General features: G+C 37.1%; 1 protein-coding gene across 2 annotated transcripts in view; it reads left to right on the top strand.

The window, feature by feature from the left end:
- The window catches only part of PHF21B (PHD finger protein 21B), a 173,328-nt gene that overhangs the window by 132,447 nt on the left and 19,449 nt on the right, over positions 1-21,432 (top strand). For both annotated transcript variants that reach the window (XM_039341371.1, XM_039341372.1), the window contains exons 4-8: positions 2,843-3,193; positions 4,253-4,372; positions 15,808-15,859; positions 17,059-17,135; positions 20,674-20,728. In XM_039341371.1, coding sequence (XP_039197305.1) covers positions 2,843-3,193; positions 4,253-4,372; positions 15,808-15,859; positions 17,059-17,135; positions 20,674-20,728 — 655 coding nt within the window. The remainder of the gene's footprint in view (positions 1-2,842; positions 3,194-4,252; positions 4,373-15,807; positions 15,860-17,058; positions 17,136-20,673; positions 20,729-21,432) is intronic.

The following is a 21,432-nucleotide window of genomic DNA, read 5'->3' as shown; positions in this document are numbered from 1 at the left end:
CACAGAGCCAGACTACCATTTTTAGTCCTGGTGGACCAAATACCAAAAGTGGGAGGATAGCAGCCAATGAGGACTTGTGTGTTTACCCACATGGAATGCATATGGAATAATTTTAGACCGCCTCTCTTCTATTTAAGGAAATGCATTCTGATTTGGTACAGTTACAAAATATATACTGCTTGATTTTGGTGAATGCACAAACTGTTGTTTATGTAAGTATTAATGACTAAAGACTAAATAAGAGATATTAATATAATTATGGCATGAGCAGGGAGCATCATACAGATAACTTTGCCCTATCCCCAAAAAGCTTAGTGGGAATGGGCTTAATTAGCACTTGGATAGGAGACCACTAGGAAATCTCAGGATTTTAGAGCAGCTTGAGAAGCTGAAAAAAAATCCTCTTTCATATTTCTGCCTGCCAGCCCTTCAAGGTGGACCTGACCAGGAAACAAAAGTCTTGCAAGATACTACTACTTTTATTACAAGGATCTCCCTCCCTCCCTCCCTTTGTCTCCTTCATGTCTCAAGGAGAGTCATATTTGAGACACTTTTTCAAATTACATTTCTGCCCAAGACTCTTCTTTTTTTTTTTTAATCTGAGATTGTCTTGGATGCAGCTCTTTCTCCTGTTCCTGAAGTTTATTCTCACAACCCACGATACTGCCAAGAAACTATACATTTGTATTCATGAAATCAGCAGTGGTCAGGTTTGATATAAGAGAGTGTTCACTTTTAATATTTTACATCAAAGTTATTCAGTTGAGTAACTTCACACATTTTGAATTGAAAAGAAAATGCTTGTTGGTCAGAACTCTGAAAAGCAGGTGCAACTTTAACGCTTAGTGAGTGAGTCTGATGTTGCCTAGCTTTTCACTAGGAAAATTTGGAAGAGGACTTTTATCAGGAACTTCCATTGTGGTTTTGCTCATTTGTTTTAATGTTAACTGAGGTGGACAGCAGCAGATGGAAGGTGGGAAGGAGTGATGTATTAGTTCATTTATGTATTCCAGAAAGTGCTTATCTGCTGTTGTAGAGTCATGATTGCATAGCTGTGGGCAGAGATATCTGCGGCGTATGGTTAAAAAAAAAAATCATGATGATGATGACAAAATTCTAGGTGATTGCCATCATGATGTGACAAAATTCTACCCATGTGTTATATGTGATGCACACCCACCCACACATATACACAGGGAGGAATTCCACTTGCATCTTGGACTTTTTGAGTTGAATGAGCAGATCTAGAGCCTTTACACCAGACATGTCAAACTTGCAACGTCACGTGATGTCGCACAACGTATCAGGATGGTTTTGCCACTGCTGGCAATGGGGTGAGTGCGGCTTCTGGATGACGTGTCTGGCCCACGGGCTAGCAGTTTGACACCCCTGCTTTAAACCATGATGCTATCTATAGCAAGTTCCTCTTTTCTGTAGAGCTTATCGTTTCAGAGTTTGATGTGGAACCTACAGTGGAGAAAGAGTCTAAGGCAGAGGACCCCAACCGTTTGGTCACCACAGATTGATTCTGTGGAGAGCAGTTTTTCCACAGACCGGATGGGAGCGTGGTTTCGTGGTTCTACATGTGTGTGAATGGGGCTTTGCTCGCACGGACCTTTGCTCGCAAGGACCAATTCTTGGCAGGGGGGTGTGGACCCCTGATCCTAAACTCTATCTTGCTTTGCCTTTGGGAGATGGTGCTTTCACGTAAGCAGAACTGAGAATAAGATTGTGTTGTGGAAAAAACCCAATGAAAGAAACACAAGACAGCAACACAAAGCAATAATTCTTACTTTAAGATTCAGAGGTTTATCTTGCTAATAATTTGGAACATAGCAAACATAGTAACACAACATCACTTACATTAATAACCCATTGCAATGAGGTCCACTGACATAGCAACTCCAAAGGATAGCTATTGACCAATGGCCCCGAGCTGATCTTGAGCTATAACTTTTATACCTTTATTCCAATGACCACCCATAGATAGTCATTATCTCGCAAAATCAGTTCCTTGTTCTTTCTTGCTGACCAGCAGTTTCCACATACACCCATGTACATCTGAAATCTTCATCCATCTGTTGCTTTCAGTTCCTCATTTCCCACAGTTACAATGCTCGTGTTCTAAATATACATGTAAAACTATCTACTTTGCAATTTCATATTGTGCACATTGCAACAGCTTAGCAAATTACAAATAATTCGTCTGTATTATGAAAAGTCAAAGCTTTTAAATCATCTATGTGGGGCCTCTCTTATTAGATCTAGGCCTGAGGTGGCGAACCTATGGCATGCGTGCCACAGGTGGCACGCAGTCCTCTCTGTGGGCACGTGCGCTGTCACCCCAGTCCTAGGCCTTCAGCTGGGTTTTATAAAACCTTTTCGCTTTAGGCCTCCATCGCCGTGTGCAAAAAAAAAAAGGTTCAATCAATCAATTTCAACTTCTCGTGGGGAAAAAAAAGATCTCGCAAAATTGGAATTGATTGATTGAACTTTTTAGTCCCACCCAGTCTGCTGTTACCACCGCAGCCACGCCCACCCAATGGGCCACACCTACCCAATGGGCCACGCCCGCCTGGCACCCGACGATACATAAGTGGGTTTTGGGTTGCAGTTTGGGCACTTGGTCTCTAAAAGGTTAGCCATCACTGATCTAGGCCTTGTTTCGCCCAGTGAGGTGGTGGGCTGTATTTTCATCTCCCACGGTTCGAAATCTGCGTTTTAGCAAACTGTTGGGGGGGGGGAAACATGATCTGAAAAAGCCCCATTGTTTTTGTTAAATGGCATTGGAATGGCTTCCTCTGGAGTTACGTAGAAGAGTTTCTTTTCCTCTTTCCTGCAGGTTAGGCCAAAGACTCTGATCCCAGACAGCCTCCCAATTTCTCCATGCAGAGATCAACCTTCCAAGCAACCTCCAACGTTTCAGAAGGCAACAGTGGTCAGCATCAAGAACCCAGCTCCTGCCCTCCCCACTGCCAATAATACTGTTAGCCATGTACAGACGTCCAGCAGCCAATCACAAAGTGTCACAGAGACGGCAGCCATCTCCTCATCCCTGAATAGTGCTGGGGTAGCATATGCCATTATCTCAACATCTCCCAATAATGCAATGCCCATCAACACCAGCGCTGCTGTCTCGGTGGTTAATGACAGCATTAAAGTGCAACCACTTCTCATCAGTGCTGACAGCAAGGTAAGTTTCATCAGAGAACTGCAGGCATTATCAATGACTAAGTTAAGACAATATCAAGACGGCGGATCTGAGTTTCTGCTTACTACAGTGACCGCCCTGATGAGTAAAGTGAGAATCTTGTATGCCTCAGTAAATGGGATTCATAATCAAATCTTATCACTTGACCTCACTTGGCAGTCATGAAGGGATTCATTCCTATATCCCAGAACTGGGCCACGGAAGAGGTTAAGGGTTAACTGGCTTGACAGCTAAGCAAGAGAGCTTTTGCAGAATTGGCATATTCATTACTGGCCTTCAGTTGCAGTGTGCAGAAGTGACAGAGTGTCCAGAAGCATCTTTCATTGCAAACCAATTAAGTGCCCATAATGGTAATCAGATCAAGATGGTATCAAAGCAAAATTACGAGGAAACAGATGCAAACAACAGAGCTGATGTAACTGTGAAGAATCCAGAGGGACGGTCCATAACTTTATTTTTAATGGAGAATGTGACTCCAAACACAGAGGTATTTTCATCATATCCAGGGCTCCTGGGTGATCTGGTAGATGGAATGCAGCTCTTTTCTCAATTTCTATTATATTTCAATCTCATCTAGCTCTTTACTGATTCCTGTCAGGTGCTAAAGGATATAAACTGCTGTATTATAGATTATAGATTAAACGATTATCTGCAGATTGATGACCTACTGTAGCGTGAGTCTAAATGTTCTTTCAACAACTTTATAGAGATCAAGGATACAAATTTGGGCAAGATTGGAAAGCCCAAAAATATCTTCAGAGAAGTCAGTGGCAAGCCATTTTTCTGTTGTTGTCAAAAAGCAAAGCCTACATACAGTAGAGGAAATTGTCACTTCAAGGATATTTTTGTAGGATGCTTACCTGGCCTTCAAATCCTATTACAACTTCTGTGTTTTTACATGTTTTATTGACAGAGCAGACCTCAGTTTAAAGGTTTTGCATTTTCCTTAGCCAAAATTAAAGTTAACGTGTCGTGACTTGAAATTGTCAACATTGGGAAATACTTCCTTTCCTTTAGCTATATGCATTGGTTTATTTTCAGGTCATCATCATTCAACCTAAAGTTCAAACTCAGACAGAAAATAAAGTGGAGATAAAGAAACCTGTTGAAGAGTCAACTCAGGGACCTGCTACCAAAAAGAGAAAAGATGAAAATCCAGAGGTAAAAAGACCACTTTATTATCTTGAAAAATATAATACATGTTTGTTGTGCATATAAAGACTCTAATAATCACAATATAAAATAGGTCAAAGATTGAAATAGATACAATTGTGTATTTCTCAGATATTTTTGTTTTATTTACAACTTTTGCTTGTGACAGCTTGCTGGAGAATATAACCACAAAATATAACTGAGGCAAATGTAATGCACCTGTTGTCTAGCCATAAAGTTGTTTTTATGCTCCTCCACTACTTTCTCCACATGTCTCCTTTCAGCCTTCATCCAGTTTATGTTTGTGCCTGTACTATGCTAGTCTCCTAATGAAACGATGAGGGTGTCAATTTGTTCTTGCTTTTCCAAAATCCAGAAAATTATTGTACCAGGAAGAATTTATCAGGAAGCATTCACACTATAATAAGTTAAATAGGCCAATATCTGCTTGCTTCGGCTCTACACAGAATGGTGCCTGTGAAAAAAATTATGCTGTGATAAATAAAACAACTCATTTCCCATTCGTCAGGTAGAATCCGTTGAAAATTGATGTCTGCTTGTATTTTGCACAAAGTTGAAATGGACAATATAAAGGAAGGTTGTCTTTAGAATTAAGCCTGTATACAAACTACTTTTCTCACATCTGCTAGAACAATTTTGATCAGTGGTCTGGGGATGGAAGAACTTAATTTTGAATAAATTGCCTTTTTATTCCATGTGTAAAGCTATAGTTTACATTGCTAATATAGCTGAATGGAACTTATATTAGGTTTTTAAATTAGACTTACAGCATGCTGGGTTGAGCAATAAAGGTGATTTTGCAAGATGTTCTACTACAGAACTGTATTTTAACCAGAACATTATATCTAAAATTTATCTGATAGACACAGTTGTTCATTAATTCACTTTCAAAGGCTACGCATTCGTCAAATGTCTCAAGACAAATTTGCTAGAGTGACAATATTTGACAGATAATCTTAAAATTATACCCTTAGAAATACTCATTTTTGGGTAAAGATGGTTACATGTAAAATGATACTAATTATAAAAATTCTAAAAAAGTATAAGAGATAGAATGGATTGGAGTGGAGTGGAGTGGAACGGAACGGAACGGAACGGAACAGAACAGAATAGAATAGAATAGAATAGAATACTTTATTTGATCAAGTGTGATTTGACACACAAGCAATTTGTCTCTGGTGCAAAAGCTCTCAGTATACATGCAAAGCAACAGAATAATAATAATTATAATAACGATACGAATAAGAGAGGGTAGTAAAGAAGGTGGGAGGATAATAATAATACTGCAGCCATACAACATGGGCAAATATACACAGACATAGTACTGTGAGAATTAGGTGTTCAGCAGAGTAGGCATGAGGGGAAAAACTGTCCCTGTGTTTAGTTGTTTTGACATGCAATACCCTATAGCAGCATCCTGAAACAGTTGAAACAGTTTATGTCCAGGATGTGAGGAGTCTTTAGATATTTTCTCAGCCCTCCTTCTGACCTGTGTAATATACAGGTCTTCTATGAAAGATGGTGGTTGCAGTTGTTTTTTCTGCAATCCTAACTATCCGTTGGAATCTGTACCTGTACTATTTGGTTGCTGTACTAAACCAGACAATTACACTCGTACAATTGACAGACTTAATCTGTAGAACTGGATTAATAGCTCCTGGGCAGTCTGAACTTCCTGAGTTGACGTAGGAAGTACATTCTTTTTTTTAAATAATTATTTTATTAATTTTCTATCCTAATTATAATAATATTTATTATTAGCCATATTCAAACATCTGTTTAGTCATATAATATCCCATCTAATAGGTCAGAACCTCTATTTTCTTCAGTCTTACTCTAGCTTTCTTCCTTTGCCAAATAACTTTCCAAGTCAGTACATTTAAATCATCAAGTAGTTCTTCCTCTGTTTTTGTATATATTGTTTGGAATGAGGAAAAGAATTTGGTTGAAATATTTTTGGAAGAAGGTTCAACCCATTTATATTCATTCATCCTTCTCCTTCAGTTTTTCTTTTCATTTCTTGTTTGTCACTATTCAGCATTTCTCTTAAGAGCTTTATCATCTATTTGATCAGCTCTTCTTCCTTATCCTCAAATGTGTTCTGAGATCTTAACAAGTATGATGTCTTTTCCATTTCTGGTGTTAGCACTGCATCTTCTAATTTTTCATTTGTCTGTATCTGTCTGTTAATTCCTTTCTTTAGGACCTCCATCTTTGGATCCATTTCTTCTAATTTTAATTTTCCTTCTGTTTTTTTTCCTTCTTTGCAGTCATTTCTGGATTTGTAAGTTTAAGTTAGAAAATTGTCCTTTTATCTCATTTGCGTTACTTTTAGTCTCATCCTGAAATAAAACAATTGTCTCTTGAATTGATTTCAACATGGAAAGAATTTCTTTCTGAGATTCATTAACTTTTTCTTGTTGATATATCAAACTGGGAGCTTTGGAGACAAGTGTTGAAGATGATTTTTTTACCATTTAAGGCCGAGTATGGAACATTAATTTTGTTTTTGTATGTAGTCTTTATAGTCCAATAAGGTTCCCAACCCAGATAAACAGCCCAAGAGTTTTTGTTTTTCCCTTTTCCCAGCTGCAGTCTGCAAATGTGAAAGTGCCCAGTGTCTTATCTGAGTCTGGGCTTCAAGCCAAGTTTCCCTTAAGCATAATAAATTGTAGTGCCATAATTCTGCACTAGATGTCATTGACACTGTCTTCCAGCTTTCCAAATCCAAGCTTATTTTGCAAACTTTCAAATATTTTTTCTAAAAAAAAGTCTCAAAGGTACTTTTAGTCTCCAAATTTCAAAGTTATAGATCTGTATTAGTTCCAAATTGATCTTGTAGTTTCCTCTGTTTTCCCCCAAAGCAATTAATTAGCCGCTTTTCTTTTCCTGAGGGAGCAGGGCAATAACTTCCCTCTCTCATCAGGGAGGATTCTTTGCTTTGGCCATTCTTTTTTCCAGGAGAGTAGTATTAAGGTCATAAAAAGAGGATAAAGTCTCACCCAGTTCCATCCACATTGCTCAGAAATTGCTAGTTAGTTCTTGTCTTCGGTTGTCAGCAGCAAATGTAGCCAGTCTTTCCACCACCAGTTTGGAGAGCTTCCTCGGATCCAGTGGAAGGGCTGCCGCCTCTCTGCAATCAACGAGGGTCCCCTCCTTCTTTGTCACCTCTTCGGGACGATTTTCAACCCTTTTTATGGTCCCCAGAGGGGCGAAATCAAACGTGGAAGATGGAGTCCCGCCACAATATCAAACTGGAAGTCCAAGAAGAACATTCTTTTTAGTGATGGTTTTAGGTGTTCATTTCAAATCCTGGGAGTTTATAAAATCTGGAAAATTTGAAGGATTCTACCGCTAATACTCTGCTGTCAAATATAGTAAGAGGTGGTAGAATAGAAGGGGTCTTCTTAAAATCCACTCTCATCTCTACATGTTTTAAGCATGTTCAGCTCCAGTTTGTTCTAGCTGCACCACAGGGCCAATTGTTCAACATACCGTCTATATGCAGACCCATCACTGTCTCGAATGAGACCAATGAATGTTGTATCATCTGCAAATTTCAAAACTTTAACAGAGGGATCCTTAGAGATGCAGTCATTGGTATAGCGAGAGAAGAGCAATGGACAGAGCACACAGTCCTGAGGGCCACCCATGCTGATTGGTCAGGTTCTCGATGTGATTTTCCCTAGCTTCACCGGTTGCTTCCTATCTTTCAAAAAGCTAATAGTTTACCCACAAGTACAGACAGGCACAGCTAATGGAACATGTGAGGAATTTCTGGAATGATGGTATTGAATGCCAAGCTGAAGACATCAAAAAGGACTTTTGCATAGGCCTTTGGGGATTCAAGATGTTGCAAGATGTAGTGCAATGTCAGAGCATGCACAGTTTTATTGCGCTGAGGTAGCCCAGGAGTAAATACAGTAAACAGTGGTTTGTATTAAATGGTGGTTTATATTACAATATCTACAAATATACTAGAAACAACATATATACACATGATAATTCAGCAAACTCCAATACACAGCAATTACAGCAGGAAACAGACAAGAGAGAGAATACAGCAGCAGAGCCTTCCCTTTTATACTCAGGCTCTTAAAGGGATACAGACACCGGCTGAGTCATTCCTATTATTGCACCATCCACCTTATGTTACATCATTACATAAGCTGTTTAGCTATTAAATTAATACCTTGACATGCAATGCAATATTGGCAGCAGCATCTGCCGATCTATTTGCTCGGTAGGCAAACTATTAGGGGTCTAATAGCAGATCTATGATGATTTCCAGGTGGGCCTAACAAAGATCTCCATAACTACAGATGTCAGAGCAACCAATCTACAGTCATTTAGTTCCTTGATGGGGAGTTTCTTGGGAACCCAGATGATACAAGTGCATTTGAAGCAAGAAGTGACAATAGCACGTCTCTAGTGATGTATTCAAAATATGGGTGAAGGCAGTTGTTCAGCACAGACTTTCAAGCAAGAAAGAGTTACTCTGTCTGGGCCTGGTGTTTTTTTTTTTATCTTTTGCCTATGAAATAGACCTCACGTATTTATTCTACACCAGAGGTGGGGTCCCAGAGAGTTGGAGATAGGTGTAGGAGATTTGGCTATTGCTGGTGCATCTGAGGTGGGGAAAGACAATGATAGATGACAGTGTTCTCCTCTCAAACCCACAATAGAACACATTCAGGTTATCTGCCGGTTGCCGATTCTCTTCAGTGATGGAGGGAGGTCTGCTGTAGCCAATTATATTCTTCAGGCTTCTCCACACATTTGCTAGTTCATTAGCTGAGAGCTGATTTTTCAGCTTTTTGAAGTAGCTTCTCTTTACTACCCTGATCTTCCTTATTAATATATTCCTGCCCTGATGGTACAAAAATCTATCTTCTTTCCTATAGGTCTCCTTTTTGGCACAACGTAGCTGCTTTAGCTTAATCATTGCTTTAAAAAAAACGTATTGGCTTAGGCATTTTTTTCGCTATAAGACTTTTCCACATGGAATATTTTTAGTGTTGCTTCTATTCTGTTAAATCTGTTCTACTTGAGATAAAGTTCAAACCCGTTTTTTAAGAATCATCCTGGGAGCACATCAGAGCAAAACCAGGCATCCACTCTATACACAGCCATTTCTGGGCAAAGGAAATGTTTCAACAGAAAGTCTTAGATACTAGTGTACAAATAGATATGAAGTTATTGGCAAAAAATAAGTCTTTAAACTGGTTGTCTAAGAACATAACCACTTTCCAAATTGACAAACACGTTGATCAGTTGGATGCCATTCTTAAGAAAGGCCTACTCTCAAGTAAGATTTGAGTTATTGGATTCCAAGGCCAAATCTGGGCCCTTTTGTTACAATATCATGACTGGATGTTTAGATATCTAAAATCTCTACTTGAAAGAGCAGCCCATTGAATCCTGAATTGCAACTGTCCTGTTTTCTACTGGACTCTAAGATATATATTATTAGCAGAACTGCTAAGTTTAGAGACAAGACAGTTTGGCTAAGAATCCATTATATTGAATGGGCTAGCTATCATATAAAAATGATACAATTATCTGAAGATTGACTGTCTGTATTAAGCACATGTGTATTTTAGTATTGCATTTTCCTATACCTGTTTTATCTTGGAAACAGACCTTGTATTTAACCTTTATTTTTAATTTTTGATATGATCGTAATCAATCAATTATCTATCTATCTATCTATCTTTATAAAATCAACAGTTTCATTTTGAGTTTATCTCCTGTTTGAAAATAAAAAACATGTGCAGTTCATGAATCATTGTACTATTTTTAGATTGTAAATGGCATTATTTTATTAATAATACCACTTAACACTCACACTGAACTTTGTAGCAGTGCGTTTATTTTTGCCTAGAATTTCTTACAGCACTATTGAGAGAAAGGTTAGTGTTATCTGGGTATTACAGAAGGGAAGATTCCAAAGCTGTAATTTATCAGGTTCCCTGGTAGGTTTATAGCAGAAGTCAGATTTTAATGAAAGATCTTCTCTCTTACAAATTACTCTCTGTGCCAACGCCCTAACACTAACCTATTACTATTACTAACGTATGCACCTGTTACTATTATTGTAACTCATTATTTTGTTATGGGGTAATTTCAAATGTATAATTTGAAACAATACAATATGTATCCTATGCCTTAAATACAATATGCATACATGTTTTGGAAATAGCCAAATTTGAAATGATTCCTATTGTAATACCTAAACTGATTTTCAATATTTTGCATGCCTTTATTATGTGATGAGTTTACTGATTTTGCAATTTTAATAATTTTACAGATTTTTTTGTAGCCATAAAAAACAAGCCCGTTACATATTAGGAATTCCACCAATTGTTCAAGGAGTCTCCCTAGCTAAATCACATTTCCACAAATAATTTTGATATCTTCTGCTCCTGCTTTTTTTTTTTTCTTATATCAGAGTGAACCCCAGGAAAGTTACACCATCACAAAGCCAGTACAAGGCTCAAAACAACACAACACAGAGACAAACCATGTTTTCATAATTGCTATGGGTAACATGGAAAGAAAGAAAGAATCTAAGCAGACATGCTATCTCAAATAAAGTGTTAATAGGCCAACCAGGTAGAAACACTGACATGGGAAGAGCTTATTTACAAGAGCCAGGAAAATCCTACCCCCTTGGCCAAGAGCCATGTTAACTGACTTCATTTAATACCCTCCTAGAGATACTAAGGTCTCTTGCCTGCACTCTGTTCACATCCCCACGTAGATAGTCCTTGACTTACAAACATAATTGAACCCAGAATTATTGTCGTAAATTGTGCCATTCATTATGTGGATCATCGTATGATTGTGCCTGATTTGATGACATTTTTTGCAGTGTTGTTAAGTGAATGCCATGATTGTTAAGTAAATCCATTGTCTGCAATGGGCATTTTTTTGCAGAAACTGGAAGTAAACGCCAGTTTCTAGTACAAAAACTGTAAATTGTGGACATGTGAACATGGAATGCTGAAAACAGCTACAAACGCAGGCTAGTTCCGAAGCACCTAAAATTTGATCATGTTACTCCAGAGGGTTGGCCGTCAGAACTTAGAATTTGGATCATAAATACATTTTAGGGGCTCTGTCATAACTTCAAACAAAAGCAAATGCCACAGTCATTAAGCCAAATGGGCTTGGGGTTTTTTTTTGCGAGAAACCAAATGTAAAAGCCGGAAATGGACAAAAAAGTCATGGTTATTTGACTGTGTGGGATACTACAAATGACTGTAAAGGTGAGATAGTTGCCAAGCGCCCAAAATATGATCCTGTGACTGCAGGCGGTAGGGGTGTGATAATTCAAAAATGGGTCATAAGTAGCTTTTGTGTGGTCCTGTCATAACTTTGTTCATAAGCAGCCATAAGTTGCCGACTATCTGTGTTGACTGCCCAGCATTGAGTCATACTATATAAGACTTTAAACAAATGTAGTCAGGCTAAATTAATGACACAGGGTTCACATTAAATTGTTGTCTGGATTTGCAACGAAGCCCTTTCCCTTATATTTCCAATCTCCCTTTCTTCCATTTCTTCACTCACATTAAACTATTTGACCTCCAACATTGTATTCTTTGTCATATTTCATCACCCTGTACTTATCTTAAATGAAAGGAGTCTCTGATCTCACAGTAATGTGGGGTGCCCTAGCCCAGGGGTAGGCAACCTTGGCTCTTTTATGACTTGTGGACTTCAACTCCCAGAATTCCTGAGCCAACCATGCTGAGGGGAAAGGGGGAGGTTTCTATGCTGAGCCATGCTGGCTGAGGAATTCTGGGAGTTGAAGTCCACGAGTCATAAAAGAGCCAAGGTTGCCTACTCCTGCCCTAGCCTAATCCTAATGTTAAAAAACAGTATTCTAAATCCCTCTTTTACCTGCCTTATATTTATGGATGTGTTGATTCAGCAGGAGTCTTCATTTTGATTTATCGCATGTTGATACCTGGGATATAAAGTTGAGGTCTGCTTCTTGTTTCTCCATTTTTATGGATGTACCAAAGGAACAAATATATATGATTGTCTTGGCATTGATAAATAAGCTTTGGGTTAATTTATTTTGTTCCTTGAATAAGCTTTAGTTGATTAACATGCATTTATGCAATTAGTGTAATTAGACCTAACTGTGTAATTAGTATAAGCGCATGTTAACAAGAACTAGAACATATAATTACAACATGATTTTTTATATATAAATAAACCTTACCAAATTATTCAAAGACAGATATGCTGCTGATTTCTTAAGGCATTTATTGATATTTTTACCACACCATGAAACAACAACAGCCAAAAAAAATATCATAACTATGCTGGTTTTTTAAAGGAAAAATTAAAAAGTAGATAAAATACCGTAGGTTCTGCATAACTCCCAATTGGATAACAGAAGAGCAAATAATCTACCATATAATGGTTGAAAAAAGAAACAAATAAACGTTTACTTATTTAATTTGCATTGTCCCTTAGAGCTGCACTTAATATTCATAATAGTGGAGTGCATTGGATATTTCTGATTCCTATTTTTGTCTTACTAACATGGTTGTCATGGAGTTTTAATCTTTTCTACCTCTGCTTTTCCTCATTGATTCCTACTTTGGGGGAATTAGAGAAATTCTAAAAGTAGAATTAGAAGGGACATTTTGGACCATGGATTCCAACTCCCCACTTTGTGCATAAACTAAAACTAAAACTTTCCAGATCTTGGGTGAAGGGAAATTCTGATTAAACCATCTCCCTTTATTTAGTTCTGCTAGTGAAATGTATTGATCATTAGGAATCTCTGTTCCATTGGATTTTACTTTTATATCATTAAACTCTCTGGGGCAATAGAAAACTTCAGTGTGACATCTCTTTAATTATCTCCCCTTAGAAATAAAGATTTCTAATTCCCTCTTTTGAACACTTAGTCTTGTTGCATCTTTGAGAGTGACATTTAGTACCAGAGAGAGCATTCAAGGTTGCACTTGACTAATGCAGAATCTAGCGATTGGGAACTATGACAACTTCCTAAGTAATGCTGATGACAATTTTCTAAGCGCTGATGGCTTTCCGTTGTGTCTGATTGGAGCATTGCCCTTCTTGACCAAGTTGGAGCAGCTCAAGGGGGCATGCAAGGGATTGAGCAAATTTGAGTTGCTGGGAAATGCCAAACAATATGGACAACAAGGGAAGAATATCTGAGACTTGCAGTGTCTGTGCAAAGTATTTTTCCTGCCCGAACTACCCCTGCTCCAAGTACAAGCTTGGTTCCTTATTGAAAGGGAAAGCAAAAAGGTTTGGTAAACAAATTTCTACACTGTGAGGCATCAGAGAAGAAGAGAGGTTCCTGGACTATACAGCTGAAACTTGCCATGAAATACTATGGAAGTCACGAATGAAGGAGAATACATGCATCCCAGGATAATCCTGCAGGATCCAATCTGGGTCGGTCATCGGGACCAAAGGCTTTGTCTTCTGAGCTTTCAGACTCGTTCTGGAACCCATCTTCAGGGAACTTCTGTCTAGCAGAGTGTGTGCTATTCTGTGTGTGGTATTTATATGGTGCCTGTTGTATGTGGCTTTTTAGATGCTGATTGAGGTGTGGTGATGGCCAGCTTTTAAGTCATTGGCTGTGGTTTGCTTTTTCTGCTCAGCCCTCACCTTCTAAGTACTTGATAAGCTGGTGGTAAATCAGCACTCCTGTTGACTATGGAAGTCACTTGGGGTCAAAGAATCCCAGGATCCAGACTGTGTCAGTGGATGATTGTTGTTGTTAATTGCGAAGTCGTGTCCAACCCATCGCGACCCCATGGACAACGTTCCTCCAGGTCTTCCTGTCCTCTACCATCTTCTGGAGTCCATTTAAATTCACCCCTACTGCTTCAGTGACTCCATCCAGCCACCTCATTCTCTGTCGTCTCCTTCTTCTATTGCCCTCAATCTTTCCCAGCATTAGGCTCTTCTCCAGTGAGTCTTTCTTCTCATTAGGTGGCCAAAGTACTTGAGTTTCAACTTCAGGGTCTGGCCTTCTAAAGAGCAGTCGGGGTTGATTTCTTCTAGGACTGACCGGTTTGAACGCCTTGCAGTCCAAGGGACTCGCAGGAGTCTTCTCCAGCACCATAGTTCAATAGTTGGATAGTTGGTGGATGATTAATCCACGCTAAAGAAATGAAGATCCAACGGCTTGAAAACTTGCAGTAGAAAAGTATCTGCGAAGCATAAGAATTCCTACCAAATCAGGATATTATTGCCCTCTCTTGGAATTTTTTTCTAGACAAAAAACCTTTGTGGTATCTAGTTGCTCATGTTGCCTTATAGTCTGCAAAGACACAATTACAGTAGCAGCATGGAGAGTAGAATCTCCTGTCCTTGCTTGTTTCTTGACTGTTTTTCCAAGGCCTTGCATGCTCACCTAGGAGACTTTTTCCTCTGGCTTGAGTTAGTGTGCTATTCATCAAGGTCACAACAAGGGAAGATATTACAACATTTCAATTACATATGAAAAATTACATATTCAAAGAAATTGAATCTGTAGCTCATGTTCCATTAGTATCTACTTTATACACAGTGACAATTTCAACTCTTAATTTCAGTTATTAGAAATTCTACTCTCCCTCATTAGGAGGAGATCACTTTTTCTCTTTTAAGCAACCAATTCCTAGACGCATAAAAGGCAGTGGTGAAATTTGTATATGTAGGTTTCTTATAGAAATTGGTACCTTCTTCGCAGTTTTGATTTTCTTGGTTTTATGTCATGTTTATGTATGTACTGTTTTTTTTTATGGCTGTATATATTTCACAGTAATTGGTTTGATCTTAGACCAAATCATAATAATAGTCGTCGTCATCATCATAACCACCATCATCATCTAATAGTTACAATAAATTGAAGATTGTACAAGATACTAAAAATAATAACGCTTCTTTGGGTAAATTAGAAATAAACAAAAAGTCAAAGAGGATATAGCTTTGCCATTTTTGTTTTCTAAGAATGACTGTGGGGAACCAGATATACTTTTGAGAACAAATTGGGGTGCAATTGCCATATTTTTTTAATATTTATTTTTCATAATATCAAAACAAAAAATTAAAGGTGTGTCTGTGTGCATTAATAGCAGGAACTGTCACTCATAAGCCAATACAGCAGGTCAGAGTGGTGCATAAAATACTGTATCAAACCGTTGTTAGCTAGTAATTTTAAAAAACCCAAACATCTACATTTATCTGAATAATTGTATTTTGTTTCATATAAATTCCCAAAGGATGCAGATAATATAGAATATTTGTGGCAACTCTTTGATGGACTAAAACAAGGCCATCAACTACTGCTATGCTATCATCATGGATTATGAAGTTGTTTATGGGAATAATCAAAAGATACAGAAATAACTTTTTAATTATCTTTATTTCTTCTCTAGAAAATTGCCTTTATGGTAGCGTTAGGCCTGGTTACGACTGAATACTTGGAAGGTAAGAATGCTTATCTTACTAGCAAAAATTCTTCTGTTTTAAAAAGCAATCTATTTCAGTATAATAAAAAGATTATTTTGTAAAAGGAGATTGGAAACCTTAACCTAAAGTGTTTTAATTGTATTATTAGAATTAGATCTCAAGGGAAAGAACTTGAAAAATGCAGCACAGCTCATTAGCAGCTCTTAAACATGAACCCTATAGAGTCATTATTAAGATGAGTAAACTGATTGTGCAAGTCATTATCACAAATAACTAACATTTTATAATGAAATCAGATTTCTTTTGCATCTTTAGAAGTAGACTATGCAAACATGTTAAAAGTAATAACTGCTATGCAGTTAGAAATGAGCTAAATGGATAGAGTTTTTCTATTCACAGTCTTTCCCTCCTTCTCTCTCCAATGGACAGCTCCCTTGATATCTATCAGAATACAACCATGGCATACTATTGGAGAAATTGGCCCTAGGTCAGAGGTCACCAACCTTTCTTGATTGGTGGACTGGAAGGAAAGGGAGGGGGAAGTATTTTTCGCGGATGCACGGGGCCACGAGCATGCGCAGGACGCAAACGGTGCAGGACTAGTCCTTGAGTGATACTAGCCCTACCCTGTTCTTATTCACAGCGCCCTGTTTTTGTGCTTTGAGGTGTGGCATTGGCCCATTTTGTACTCCGAGGTGCGGCGGTATCCTGTTTTTGCACCCCAAGGTGCAGGAGCGGCCCATTTTTGCACTGTATGGCATGGTGTCCTGTTTTTGAACCTCGCAGCTGTGGCACTAGAGCAAGTGGGGTACGCACATATGCACGCACTGACCAGCCTGTCCCATGGCCTGATGGCCAGCAGCCCACAGCCCACTACTGGGATGCAGCCCACAGGTTGGGGACCCTGCCCTAGGTTGTGAGCAAAATATTTTCAAGGCTTCCAATATCAAATTAGCATGACCCAAATATTGTGGCCTTTGAAGCTTTTGTGTTTCTAGGAAAATAAATTTCACATTGCTGGGTCAGTCCTAAAAAAGAGCTTCAGAAACCCAAAGGCCCAGATAATCAGGCTGATTCAGTCAACCAGATATGAGTAATAGAAGACTAATGTCTAATCAGAAGGTCAGCCAAGTAGCGAAAATCGTCTGATCAAATAAGTTTCATCTAAATATTTTAGTTTATATATAGAAAAATAACCTTTTTGAAATTCATTATAGAAATCCAGAGCAAACGTCAGGAAAGAAAAAGAAGAAGTACCGCCAATCCAGCTTACAGTGGACTCTTGGAAACTGAGGTAGCCCAACATTTAAACATTGTCACTTTTGGTTTTACTTCTGGCTCATGCAAGTTTACAGATAATTACAACTGGGGTAGCCCAATATTTAAACATTGTCACTTTTGGTTTTACTTCTGGCCCATGCAAGTTTACAGATAATTACAACTGGGGTAGCCCAATATTTAAACATTGTCACTTTTGGTTTTACTTCTGGCCCATGCAAGTTTACAGATAATTACAACTGGGGTAGCCCAATATTTAAACATTGTCACTTTTGGTTTTACTTCTGGCCCATGCAACTTTACAGATAATTACAACTGAGGTAGCCCAATATTTAAACATTGTCACTTTTCGTTTTACTTCTGGCCCATGCAAGTTTAAAGATAACTACAACTGGGGTAGCCCAATATTTAAACATTGTCACTTTTGGTTTTACTTCTGGCCCATGCAACTTTACAGATAATTACAACTGAGGTAGCCCAATATTTAAACATTGTCACTTTTGGTTTTACTTCTGGCCCATGCAAGTTTAAAGATAACTACAACTGGGGTAGCCCAATATTTAAACATTGTCACTTTTGGTTTTACTTCTGGTCCATGCAACTTTACAGATAATTACAACTGAGGTAGCCCAATATTTAAACATTGTCACTTTTGGTTTTACTTCTGGTCCATGCAAGTTTAAAGATACTATTGTATAAGTCAAAGGAAAGTGAGAAAGTCAAGATTGTACCTGGGACCACCTGAGTGTTATTTTTGAGATATCCTTGACTTATGACCACAGTTGGGAGCAGAATTTCAGTTGCTATGCAAGGCAGTTGTTGGGTGAGTTGCACCCAATTTTATAATTTTTACAAAATATAAAATTGCATAACTTTTAAAAAAAGTATAAAGAATACATTATTCTTTCAAGAATGGGAACAAATATAAAGAAAATCATGTATCGGGTTAATCCTTTAAGATGTAATATTAACATCGATTGAGAAAATGACAAAAAGATGATAAAATTATTAATGAAATGAATAAGAAAGTAGTAAGTATTTTTTAAAAATACTAAGCAATCTAGCATTGTGGCCCATCAGACACAAGGTTGACTGCTACAATTAAAAAAAACCAATACAAAAAAAATTAAAAAGAAAATATAGAATGCTTAGAAAAGAAAAAAAACAGAAAAGAAAAATAAGGATATATTAATCCTTTATATAATCCTTTAAGACATAATATTAACATCAGTTGAGAAAATGACAAAAAGATAATAAAAATTATTAATAAAATGTTTTTCAAAAAAAAATAGAAATTTGGAAATGCATGATTTGTATATACTCTGCTCGCAGTTCTGGTACAACGGTGGAGAAAGAATTGATGATATTTAAATGTAGAAACAAACTTATTTGCTTATTCCATACTTTAATTTAAAACACCTCCAGTTCAGGAAACTTATCTCAGCAGTAGCAAATTTGACACAAAACGAAAAGTGTTAAGAAGTGAGAAGAAGTTGTTTTGAATTGTTCTTTATTGCTGAATGTCTTTTTATGTCTAAAATTGCGGACAATTTTCAGGATTAGATTTCTTTATTAAACGTTCTTTGTTTAAGAAGCTTTGCTTTGTGTATCATTCTATCACTGGCTTCTAAATCATATCATTAGTTTCTAAATTAAGGATGACCTGGTATCTATCTGAGAAAACAGAATTTAGGTTGCAACTATTTTAAGTGTGTTTAACAAGCAGAAGAATAAGAAGAAGTCCCAATCTGTTATTTTTTGACTAATTTAAGGCAAACCAGAAAATGTCCCCCCCTTCCAAGAGATATTTATAAAAGGATTTTGGTCTTCATGAGGAGATGTTGTTTGCTACCAGAAGAGGCTTTAATTAAACTAGTTAGCTGTTTACCAGTTACTTAGTATCTTTGATTGATTTCTTTATGGGCAAATACTGATAAAGAAATACATTTCAGGCATTTTGCGGCCATTTAACTTACAACTGATCTCATAGGCAATGCTTAATAGCTAATTGCTTAATTTGAAATGGCTTTTTTTCCTGTTCTTGCTCTGTAATTGGAAGAAGTTACTGGACCAGACTATTAATATCAGTGATCCAACACCCATTCACAGAGACCTGCGCAAAATGGCAAATTATTTCAACTGAACATAAAGCATTCATTAATTACTCACTTAAGTAAATGAAAGCAATAAAAATGTCTCTACTTCTTCAGTTCCTATATCTCTTCCAAACAAACACTGAATAAATACATCTGAAAAAGAATGTCAAGAAATGATTAGTAAATGTATATACAGAGTCTCTGAACGACAAGATGGGCATCAAAAAATTGAAAAATAAATAAAAAACAAATAATAGAAAAAAGCAAGAATAAATTAAAAGACTCTGTATTAAAATACTATTGAAGAAGACTTTGAGATTCAAAACATAAACTCTTGCTATGATCTACAGTATTTTGGCTTGATAAAGTCAAAAGAATTAATACTTTGATTAAGCATAGAATCTAGACGTATGCCAGTAGCAAAAATTAGGGCACTTCATTTTTTCCAATAACATTCATAAAGACCTGAAACGTATGCAAAATCTCTTTCTTCAAAATTTCAACATTTAGGAAAGGTGGGCTTCTACACCCCCATCATCCTTTAGCCCTTTTATTTCATCATGCCTTTTATGATGAAGGTAAAATTACACAGTACCCCACTATCAGGAAATGAAAGGACTACATTATTTAAAAGATTTATACAATGGAGTTGTTCCTAAAACAGGATACTAATTAAAGTAAATGTATGAAATTCTTGGTTTTAGATTCATCAGATTTCATTTTAGTTCCTGCAATTAGAACACAGGCAATTAGGCCATGAATAAATTTAAAGTCAGGCTAAATTTGTCAACTAATAGAACAAAAAGGACAATTTTTTTTTTAAAAATACACATTTTATTGAAAGGGAAGCAATGTTTTTAATTGGGATAAAAAACAATACAGGAATCTACATTAAAACTCTCATTGTCATGAACTTCAACTGGGGGAAATGATGCACTATAGAGCAACAGTCTTGAACCAAGGTACCTCAAATGTGTCCAAAATCTGGAGATATTTTCTATCAAAGTATCTGTGGGGAAGTGCCGGAATGGGCAAGATGGCAAACATGGGGTCATGATACTAGTCCCACCCCTTTTGTGTATGCATCATCTTGTCTCTTCACCAATTTCCATCCTGTGGATGATAACTGTCAACTGAACTAAAATTCCTACAGCATCTCCTTATCTCAGGGAGAATAAGTCTGCTGAGGGACCATGCGCCATCCCCAGTTATTGTCACTGCATAACCACAACAAAGGAATATTGCTCACACGTTGATTCAAACTAATCGACTAAAGTTAAAAACAATACAATACATCACAAACTTTCATGCTTTTTCACAAACGTATTCATGTTAACGTATTGTGTATTTACAGTAAGTTTTAGGTTAAATTCTTTAGAAGGAAACTCTTGGCTTTTTCAGAAATTGATGCAAGAGCTTCCATTCATATAAATATGTGGACTTTTTCTTCTTTTTCAGCGGAAACGCCTTGCATCAAATTATTTGAACAACCCTTTTTTCCTCTCCTCAAGAGGTAAGCTGTTTCAAGCTATTGAATGGAAGTTGAGCACTTCAAACGCATGAATAAAATAGTTCTTCTAAATTCTTGTCTCTTCTGCTTGTAACCCATGTGCCATTACATTTTGGAAAGATTGAAATCTTGCAGAAACTACAAATTTGGAACAAGAAAAAATATATTTGAAGTGCTTGTTATTGAAATTTTAGTTGGGAATATAGCTGGGTTGCTGTATATCAGACACTTGATCGCTAAATGTGAAAATTTATATTATAGCAAAAGTTAGTAATCTTAAAAATGTTTTTTTTTTAAAAAAACCTGGTAGTTCTTGCTTTGTTTGGATAAGTATTGTGATTTCTTGTTATGATGTTTGTTTTATAGACATCATACTATTAAGTAATATCAGCTGTATTGCAATTGTACTAGAAACTGTAATTGTTGAAAATAGTTTTGCTTTTAGTAGAAAATTATGATTTTTTTTAGCAAGAGCAAAAAAAGACAATTCCTAAAATTTAGAAAGAAAACAGAACCCTAGCATAGGGGGGGAGTCCTTGTTTAGTGATCACAATTGGGACTATCAACTCAGTCATTAAGCAAAGCAGTCATTACGTGAACCCATAGCTGCGCTTACAATTTTCCTTCAATTTTGCTTACGTACCTGTGAAAGGCCTAAATGCAAGGATTGGTCACAAAGTTATTTTTTTCATCACTATCATAACTTT

The sequence above is a fragment of the Crotalus tigris genome, unplaced genomic scaffold (genome assembly GCF_016545835.1).
Source record: "Crotalus tigris isolate CLP2741 ecotype Arizona unplaced genomic scaffold, ASM1654583v1 scf7180000017764.6130737, whole genome shotgun sequence".
NCBI classification, from domain to species: Eukaryota; Metazoa; Chordata; class Lepidosauria; order Squamata; family Viperidae; genus Crotalus; species Crotalus tigris.
Note: the sequence above shows the minus strand (reverse complement) of the source record. Positions and strands in the feature narration are given on the sequence as shown.